The sequence below is a fragment of the Protobothrops mucrosquamatus genome, unplaced genomic scaffold (genome assembly GCF_001527695.2).
Source record: "Protobothrops mucrosquamatus isolate PMUCROS unplaced genomic scaffold, P.Mucros_1.0 scaffold5048, whole genome shotgun sequence".
NCBI lineage: Eukaryota > Metazoa > Chordata > Lepidosauria > Squamata > Viperidae > Protobothrops > Protobothrops mucrosquamatus.
The window spans coordinates 16,602-26,376 of NW_015390925.1; the positions used below are offsets into that span (position 1 = coordinate 16,602).

Sequence of the window (9,775 nt, forward strand, 5' to 3'; positions counted from 1 at the left end):
TCAAACATTGAAAGACTGCTATCATGTCCCCCCTGGTCCTTCTCTTCATTAAACTAGACATTCCCAATTCCTGCAACCGTTCCTTATATGCTTTAGCCTCCAGTCCCCTGATCCTTTTTGGTCTTCTCCTGCAGAACATCCTCCTAGCTGGTGATGGCTACAGAGGGAAGACCTCGCCGCACACTCCCAACGAGAAGTTTGAAGGAGCCACCATCCTCAACGCGCTGAAGGTAAGAAGCTCTTGTGCCAAGCTGGGTCGTCTTCTCCTGGGGAGGGTGAGGACATCTGGGGACCTCCACAGCTAGCTTAGATCAAGTCCATCAGCAGGTCACGAGGGGAGACCTTCTCTTAGGCTACTCCAGCTTCTGCTTGCTTGGTGTCGTGGAAAAACCCAATGGAAAAGACAAGAGACAGCAACACAAAACAATAATTCTTACTTGAAGATTCAGAGGTTTATTTTGCTAATGATTTGGAACGTAGCAAGCATAATAACACAACATCACTTACATTAATAAGCCATTGTAATGAGGACCATATGGCATTTTGTTGTTAGTTGCGAAGTCGTGTCCGACCCATCGCAACCCCATGGACAGCGTTCCTCCAGGCCTTCCTGTCCTCTACCATCTTCTGGAGTCCATTGAAGTTCACACCTGCTGCTTCAGGGACTCCATCCAGCTCCCTCATTCTCCGTTGTCCCCTTCTTCTCTTGCCCTCCATCTTTCCCAGCATGAGGCTCTTCTCCAGGGAGTCCTTCCTTCTCATTAGGTGGCCAAAGTCCTTGAGTTTCAACTTCAGGATCTGGCCTTCTAAAGAGCAGTCAGGGTTGATCTCCTCCAGGACTGACCGGTTGGATCGCCCTGCAGTCCAGGGGACTGGCAGGAGTCTTCTCCAGCACCAGAGTTCAAAGGCCTCCATTCTTTGGCCCTTCTCAGCCTTTCTTATGGTCCAGTTTTCACATCCATACATTGCAACTGGGAAAACCATGGCCTTGACTCTACGCACTGTTGTTGGCAGGGTGATGTCTCTGCTTTTTAGTACGCTGTCTAGATTTGCCATGGCTTTCCTCCCCAGGAGCAAGCGTCTTCTAATTTCTTGGCTGCAGTCCCCATCTGAGGTGATCTTGGAGCCCAGGAAGATAAAATCGGTCACTACCTCCATTTCTTCCCCGTCTATTTGCCAGGAATTGAGAGGGCCGGATGCCACCATCTTGGTTTTCTTAAGGTTGAGTTTCAAGCCGACTTTTGCACTCTCCTTCTTCACCCGCATCATATGGCATATGATTCCAAAAGGACAGCTATAGGCCAATGGCCAATCCATCAGGTCCAGACCCAACTCTTTATTCCCTTTCCTGTTCTAAGACTGTAGTCCAGTGTTTCTCAACCTTGACCAGTTTAAGGCATGTGGACTTCAACTCCCAGAATTCCACAGCCAGCATTGCTGGCTGTGGAATTCTGGGAGTTGAAGTCCACATGCCTTAAAATGGTCAAGGTTGAGAAACACTGCTGTAGTCAGATGGTCTGCTGACTTTTGCTGACTTTCTACTGACTTCCTGCTGACTTTCTGCTGAACGTAAATTTCCACATATACCCGTGTACATCGGAACCCGCATCCATCAGCTACTTGCAGTTCCCTATTTCTCACTGTTCCAGTCCTTATGTTCTAAATATATTTGAAACAAGCAAGCTTAGCAAAACTGTATTAAGAAATTGCAAACTGCAAAATTAAGCATAGCACAAACTTTGGTTCAATACTCTGGCCATGAGGCCTGATTCAGTTGTCCTGGGCATAAAAGAACGATAGCCAATATTTTCGTTTTCCACATTAGTGTTAGCCTTTCCAGGTAGGACCGGTCAAGACACGGGCACGGCGCCCATCCCAGAAACATCCTTTGTAGGTACTCCTCAATTTACAACAGTTCGTTTAGTGACGGTTCAAAGTTACAACAGTCACTGAAAAAAAGTGACTTTTGACCGTTTTTCAGACTTGCGACCATTGCAGTATCCCAGGGGTCACATGATCAAAATTCAGACAGTCGGCAACTGTCTCAAATTTATGACGGCTGCAGTAGCCCAGCGGTCGCGTGATCATAATTCGGACGCTGGGCCACTGACTCGTATTTAGGATGGTCGCAGTGTGCCCCGGGAGTCAGATGATCCCCTTTGGTGTCTTTCTGACAAGCAAAGTCCACGGGGGATGCCGGATTTGCTTAGTGACCGTGTAACTACCTCAACTGCGGTGATTCACAACGACTGTGGCAAGGAAGGTCGTAAAACGAGGCAAAAGTCAGTTAAGGGTCTCAAAAACAGGAATTTTGGCTCAAGTGTGGTTGTTAGTCAAATGTGGAAAAAGGGTCATAAGTCACTTTTCTTAATGCTGTTATAACTTTGAACGGTCATTAAATGAGTGGGTGTAAGTAGAAGGTGATGCAGAGAGAGAGAGGGAGAGAAAGAGAGAGAAAGAAAAAGAAAAAAGAGAGAGAAAAAAGAGAGAAAGAGAGAGAGAAAGAGAGAAAGAGAGAGAAAAGGGAAAGAGAGAAAGAAAGAAAGAAAGAAAGAGAAAGAGAGATAGAAAAAGAGAGAAAGCGAGAGAGAAAGAGAGAAAGAGAGAGAAAGAAAGAGAAAGAGAGAGAGGGAAAGAGAGGGGAAAAACGAGAGAGAGAGAGAGAGAGAGAAAAGAGAGAGAGAAAAAGAAAGAAAAAGAGAGAGAGAAAAGAGAGAGAGAGAGAGAGAGAGAGAGAGAGAGAGACAGAGACAGAGACAGAGACAGAGAGAGAGAGACAGAGACAGAGACAGAGACAGAGAGAAGAAAGAGAGAGAGAGAGAAAGAAAAGAGAGAGAGGGAAAGAGAGAAAGAGAGAGAAAGAAAAAGAGAGAAAGAAAAGAGAGAGAGAGAAAGAGAAAGAAAGAGAAAGAGAGAGAAAGAAAGAGAGAGAAAAAAGAGAGAGAAAGAGAGAGAGAACTTAGTTTATCATTTGATTGGCCTGCAGTTTGGCTACGAGGGGCGGATCCCGTTGAAAAGTGCCCGCCTCTTCTACGATGTCAGCGAGAAAGCCCGGAAGATAGTGGAATCCTACTTCATGCTGAATTCCACCCTCTATTTCTCTTACACACACCTGGTGTGCCGCACGGCCCTGTCAGGTAAGGCTGGGGAGAGGGCAAGGTTGAGCAACACCGGTGTAGTAGAGTGAGGGTCTCCAACGCTGGCCACTTTTAAGACCTGCGGACTTCAACTTCCCAGATTTTCCCAGCCAGCCATGCCTATTACTTTGCTTCTGCCCCTCTAGAGCAGTGAGACTGCAGAGAAAGGGATTACAAGAGAGTCAGCAGGCCACGATGGAGATACACGTCAAAAAGAATGCATTAGTGTCAGGGAATTCTGGGAGTTGAAGTCCACAAGTCTTAAGGTGGCCAACGTTGAAGACCCCTGGTGTAGGGGACTGGGAGCAGGGGAAGAAGGTTGGAGTTAACAAGATCACAACAGAGGAGGAATGTGTGCTAATTGGGCCCACCTTCTTGGCCTTTTCAGGTCAGCAGGAACGGAGGAACGATCTCAGCCACCCGATCCACGCGGACAATTGTCTCTTGGACCCGGAAGCCAACGAGTGCTGGAAGGAGCCCCCGGCCTACACCTTCCGGGATTACAGGTGGGTGGGCCGCTTGGGAGCCTGAAGAGGAGAAGGGATTTCAGGGGCTCCAGTAGTCTTCAGAAAAGACAACGCTTGAGCAGGCGGGTTGGATTAGATGACCTCCAAGGTGCCTTCCTCCTTCATTATTCTGTCCTTCCTTCCTTCTCTTTGTTTTCCTTTCTTCCTCCCTTCCTCCCCCTCCCTCCCTCCCGTTTCCCTTTTTCTTTCTTCTGTCCTTTGTTTTCCTTCCTTCCTTCCTTCCTTGTTTTATCTTTTTCTTTCTTTTTCTTTCTTTCATTCTTTTTCTTTCTTTCTTTTTCTTTCTTTTTCTTTCTTTTCTTTCTTTTTCTTTCTTTCTTTCTTTTTCTTTTTTTCTTTTCTTTCTTTCTTTCTTCCTTCCTTGTTTTGTCTTTTTCTTTTTTTCTCTTTCTTTCTTTTCTTTCTTTCTTTCTTTCTTTTTCTTTCTTTCTTTCTTTCTCTCTTTCTTTCCTTCCTTCCTTCTGTCCTTTCTTTCTTTCTTCTTTCCTCTTTCCTTTCTTCCTTCCTTTCTTCTTCTTCTTTTTTTTTACAAAGAAGGTTTTTAGAACAGACGGCCATTTTTCTGGAATGGTCTCTAGGGTCTCCTGGGTTGGACTAGAGGACCCCCAAGGCCCCTTCCAGCTCTGTTATTCAGTTGTTCCGTCCCCTTCAAGGACTAACGCCTCTCCGGACGGAGCTCCGGAAGGGAAGATGGAAGGACCACCAGGCTCTGCGGCTGTGGGGCCCCCATCCCAGCCTGCAATGCAGACCCCTTTGCACGGGTCTCACCCGTGTACATAAGGTGAAGAAGAGGCCCATCGGTTGGTCCTCAGCTTGACCTGTTGGATGGAGGCTCTGCTTCTCTCAGAAGAAGAGGTCAACCAGCCAGTCATCAGCTTGACCTGTTGGGTGGACGCTCTGCTTCTCCCAGAAGAAGAGGCCCACCAATTGGTCCTCAGCTTGACCTGTTGGATGGACGCTCTGCTTCTCCCAGAAGGCCAACCGACTGGTCCTCAGCTTGACCTGTTGGGTGGACGCTCTGCTTCTCTCAGAAGAAGAGGCCCACCGGTTGGTCCTCAGCTTGACCTGTTGGATGGACGCTCTGCTTGGTCTCCCCTTCCTCAGCTCTCCTACTCTTCCTTTGCAGCGCTCTCCTCTACATGAACGGCGATTTTGAAGGCGGGGAATTTATTTTCACGGAAATGGACGCCAAGACGGTCACGGTGAGTAGCAAGGCCTGTTGTATCATGCACGTAGTCCTTGACTTACGACCACAATCAGGGCCGAAGTTTCTGCCGCTAAGCAAGGCGAGGTCCTTCCGAGAGTTGCCTAAGGGAGCCACGGCTTTTTTGGGGGGGGGCACGTTTGTTGAGCAGATCAACCCCGTCGTTAACCGAATCACGAGGTCATTAAGCGAATCCAGCTTTTCTCCTGCTGACTTACCTTATTGGAAACCCAGCCTGGGAGGCCGCGAACGGCAAGCGAGTCACACCTGATTTTACGACGTTTTTGCCAGGGTTGCTGAGCGAATCGCCGAAGACGTTTAGCGACTCCTGCGGGCGTAAAGCGAATCCAGCTTTTCCCCAATTGGCTTTGCTGGTCCGAGGCCAGCTGGGAAGGTCACAAATAGGGATCACATCACACACACCACACACACACACACACACACACACGCCGGGATGCTGCGAACATCGTAAACAGACCCCCCAGTTGTCCAAGCGCCCAAATTTTGCTCAAAAAATTTGTCGAAATGGTGCAATGGTTATAAGTGCGAGGACTGGAGGGGTTTTCCCCCCCAAGCTGTTATCACTTTGGATGGTCACTAAACGGACAGCTGTAACTTGAGGACCCACCTGTATGCCGATGATAAGACAGCACAAGTTTTTGGGGGGCAGGCTGGGGAATTCTGGGAGTTGAAGTCCACCCGTCTTAAAAGGGGTCAAGGTGGGGGAGACACACACACACACACACACACACACACACACACACACACCCTGTTTTAATGGAAAGGAGATCCGCAGGTTCTATCCGTCCGTCCATTGTTGATAGTCCCCGGCTTATGACGCCGGTTGCTTAGCAACCGTTCAAAGTTCCCACGGACCGCCCAGAAGATACTTTTGACCCGCCCCTCCTCCCCCCACAGTCACATGACCGCATTTTGGGCAATGGCAACACACACACACACACACACACCCCGCATTTACAATTGTTTGCAGGGTGCCTCTGCAGTTGTGGGACCCCGATTCACGTTTTTGCTGGGAAAAAAAAACACTGGAGTTTATTTCCAATTTTGTGCCAAAATGCCCCCTAACGAACAACGGGTTCGCTTAACAGCCATTTCCCTGGGGGCAAAAAAGAGTTCATAAAATGAGGCCCGTCACCTGCTTTGCGGCTTTATGGGCAGGTGGCATTACGGTTGTTAAGTCGAGGACTGCCTGTATCCGAGAGGCCAGGGAAGGGGGAGGGGGGAAGGGGGGAGGGGGGGCTCCGTTGGGCCCTGATCCGAGCCGGGCGCCTTCCCTCCTCCTCCCAGGCCTCCGTCAGGCCCAAATGCGGCCGGATGGTCAGCTTCTCGTCCGGCGGGGAGAACCCCCACGGGGTGAAGGCCGTCACCCGGGGCCAGCGCTGCGCCGTGGCTCTGTGGTTCACCCTGGACCCCCTCCACCGGGAAGCGGTGAGTTTGGCCCCGGTCTGGGACCAGGAAGGGAAGGGAAGGGAGGGAGGGAAGGAAGGAAGGAAGGAAGGAGATGGGGAGGAATGGAGCAAGGAAGGAAGCAGGAAAGAAGGGGAGGGAGGGAGGGAGGAAGGAGGAGGAGAAGAAGGGCAGAGGAAGGAAATGGAAGAGGGGGTGGGAGGGAGGGAGGGAGGGACGGAGAAGGAAGGAAGGAAGGAAGGAAGGAAAGCGGGAGGAAGGANAAGGAAGGAAGGAAGGAAGGAAGGAAGGAAAGAGAAGGGCAGAGGCAAGAAAGGAAGCAGGGAAGAGGGGAGGGTGGGAGGAAGGAAAAGGAGAAGGAGGCAGAGGAAATAAGGAAGGAAACAAATGGAAGAGGGGGTGGGAGGGAGGGAGGGAGGGACGGAGAAGGAAGGAAGGAAGGAAGGAAGGAAAGCGGGAGGAAGGAAGGAGGTGGGGAGGAATGCAGCATGGAAGGAAGCAGGGAAGAAGGGGTGGGAGGGAGGGAGGGAGGAAAGAAAGAAAAGAAGGAAGGAAGGAAGGAAGGAAGGAAGGAAGGAAGGAGAGAGGAGAAGGGCAGAGGAAAGGAGGAAGCAAGGAAGGAGATGGGGAGGAACGGAGCAAGGAAGGAAGGAAGGAAGAAGGGGAGGGAGGGAGGGAGGAAAGAAAGAAAAGAAGGAAGGGGAGGAGGAAAGCGGAATTGATCACTATATAGACCCAACTCAGGAGCCCATTCACACCTTTGCAGGCCAACCCCTTTGAGGTCAGGTGGGGGGGGGCTGTGCCTCTAGCGAGGGGCTCCAGGGCTGCCTCAGCGGCCTCTCTTGGCCGGAAAAAGGGGCTCCCCAAACTCCTCCCGAGAGTCCCCCCTTGACTTATAAGCAGCTGCCGGCCTTGCCTGGGTTTTTTTTTTCATCCTGACTCGGATCCGGAACTATTAGTTGTGCAAGGGCGCCCCCTGGTGGCTGGAAAGGGAGAGCGGGTGGGCAGCCGTTTCCTTCCTTCCTTCTCATTCCCATCTCCTTCCTTGGTTCCCACTTTTTCTTGTCTTTTTCCTTTCTCTTTTTCGTTTCTTTCTCTTGTTCTTTTTCTTTGTCCCTCTCACTCTCTTTCTCTCCATTCCTTCCTTCCTTCCCATTCCCATCTCCTTCCTTCCTTCTCATTTTCTCTTTTTCTTGTCTTTCTTCTCTCTTCTCTCATTCTTTTTCTTTCTCTGTCTCTCTCTCTCTCCCTCTCTTTTTCTCTTTTCCTTCCTTCCTTCCTTCCTTCCTTCCTTCCTTCCTTCCTTCCTTCCTTCCTTCCTTCCTTCCTTCCTTCCATGTTTAAGAACAGGCAGCCATTTGTCTGAAATGATATACAGGCTCCTTCTTACACAGAGGATTGGACTCGATAGAAGACCTACAAAGTCCTTGGCTGATCCTTCACCTCTTGTCCTCCTTTCCCTTTTTTCTCCAGGAGCGGATCCAGGCCGACGAGATCATCGCCTTGTTAGGCCACCATCCCTTCGGTCCCACCGAGCTGGACATCAACCCCAAGGATGAACTATGAGCCAGGCCGAGGACCCCCTACCCCATGGGTAGGCAACCATGGCTCTTTGATGACTGGTGGACTTCAACTCCCAGAATTCCCCAGCCAGCCACGCTGAGGGGACAGGGAGAGGTTTCCAAGCTGAGCCATGCTGGCTGAGGAATTCTGGGAGTTGAAGTCCAGGAGTCATGAGGGGGCCATAGTTCCCCCATGCTGGCTCAGGAATTCTGGGAATTGAAGTCCACGAGTCATGAGGGGGCCATAAGTTCCCCCATGCTGGCTGAGGAATTCTGGGAGTTGAAGTCCACCAGTCATCAAAGAGCCAAGGTTGCCTACCCCTGCTCTACCCAAATATTTATTTAATAATATTTGTTGTAAATCTTATGAGAAGCCTTTCTATTTTTGTACAAAGCTTTGGTCTAATTTAAAGACGGGGTGAAACAGGAAGGGTCCTTCCATGTAACCTGCTCCATCTCCTCCTCCATGAGGTTCTCCAGAACTTTCTAGAGCCTTCTAAGGAGGCCATTTCTCTATGCCCGTCAGAGGTTGTGGGTGCTTTGTCGCAGAACAAGAAACAACGGTTGGAAACTAATCAAGGAGAGAAGCAACCTGGAATTAAGGAGAAACTTCCTAACAGGGAGGACAATTAACCAGTGGAACTCCTTGCCTCCAGAAGTTTTAGGTGCTCCATCACTGGAGGCTTTTGAGAAGAGACTGGGTAGTCCCTGGTCTGAAATGATATACGGTCTCCTGCTTCAGCAGGGGGTTGGACTAGAAGACCTCACCGCACCAGTCTCGGGTGCACAGTTGCTGGAAATCTACCTTCTGGATTCCCAGCCTTTGAAAAGAGCGAAACCTTTGAACTTTCAACAGGGCGGAGTGAAAGATGGGTGGTTCTGTAAATGCTTCAAATAAATAAAATAAAATAAGATTTGGGCCGAGGAGAAACGCTCCATTCTTGCGCTGGAATAACAGGAGTTTTGCATAGAAAGGAAACCGAGGGGAATCGGAGGGTAACCCCCAAATTGTGTCTGAGTCCCGGAGGAATAAATTAAACTCAGAAAACTAAGCCGCCTCCGTGTTTTACTTCTTTCTCTAGTGCAGTGGTTCTCAACCTGTGGGTCGGGACCCCATTTGGGGTCGATCGACCATTTCACGGGGGTCGCCAAGCAAGGCTGTCCGCCATTTTTTTTGTCTACCATTTTTTTGTCCGCCATTTTTTCCCCCTTTTCCGGCGGGTGCCTTACCTCCCTTGGGCTGGGCCAGCTGGTGGTCGGCCTGCTCCGTCTCTGCCGCTTGCCAGCTACGCCTCGGCCGGCGCAGGGGGCGGAGCCACGCATGCGCGGCGCTCCCGGGCAGGGAAAGTCCTCGACTTATGACCGGTTGGGTAGTCCTCGACTTACGACCGGTTTAGTCCGCGACTTACGACCGGTTTAGTCCTCAACTTACGACCGGTTGGGGTCGCGGCATTAAAAAGGTTGAGAACCACTGCTCTAGTATGTCCTCCTCTTACCTCTTATCCAGTGAGTACAAGTAGTCCTCGAGTTACAACAGTTCATTTAGTGTCCGTGCAAGCTTACAGCAGCACTGAAAAAAGAGACTTGTGACCGTTTTTCACACTTAACAACCGTTGCAGCATCCCCCGGGGTCACGGGATCAAAATTCAGATGCTTGGCCACTGACTCGTATTTATGACGCTCGCAACGTCCCCCGGGGGGGGTCACGTGATCCCCTTTTGCGACCACACGAGACAAGTCAGTGGGGGAAGCCGGATTCGCTTAACGACCGCGTGAACGAACTTAAGAACGGCAATGATTCGCTTTACAACAGTGGCAGGAAAGGTTTGTAAAATGGGACAAAACTCGGTCGAGAACGGGTCCCGTTCGGCCACGGAAAATTTGGGCTCCATGGTGGTTGTAAGTCGGGGACTGCCT

At 50.3% G+C, this 9,775-nt stretch overlaps 1 protein-coding gene across 1 annotated transcript in view; it reads left to right on the forward strand.

Annotated features, from left to right (window-relative positions):
- LOC107299512 (prolyl 3-hydroxylase 2-like) overlaps window positions 1-7,862 on the forward strand; it is a gene marked incomplete at its 5' end in the record, with an annotated part of 20,009 nt that extends 12,147 nt beyond the window's left edge. Inside the window, 6 exon segments of the mRNA XM_029286789.1 lie at window positions 135-230; window positions 2,987-3,137; window positions 3,526-3,643; window positions 4,791-4,866; window positions 6,177-6,317; window positions 7,770-7,862. Of these exon segments, the coding sequence (XP_029142622.1) occupies window positions 135-230; window positions 2,987-3,137; window positions 3,526-3,643; window positions 4,791-4,866; window positions 6,177-6,317; window positions 7,770-7,862 (675 nt within the window).
- Between the last annotated feature and the right edge of the window lie 1,913 nt (window positions 7,863-9,775).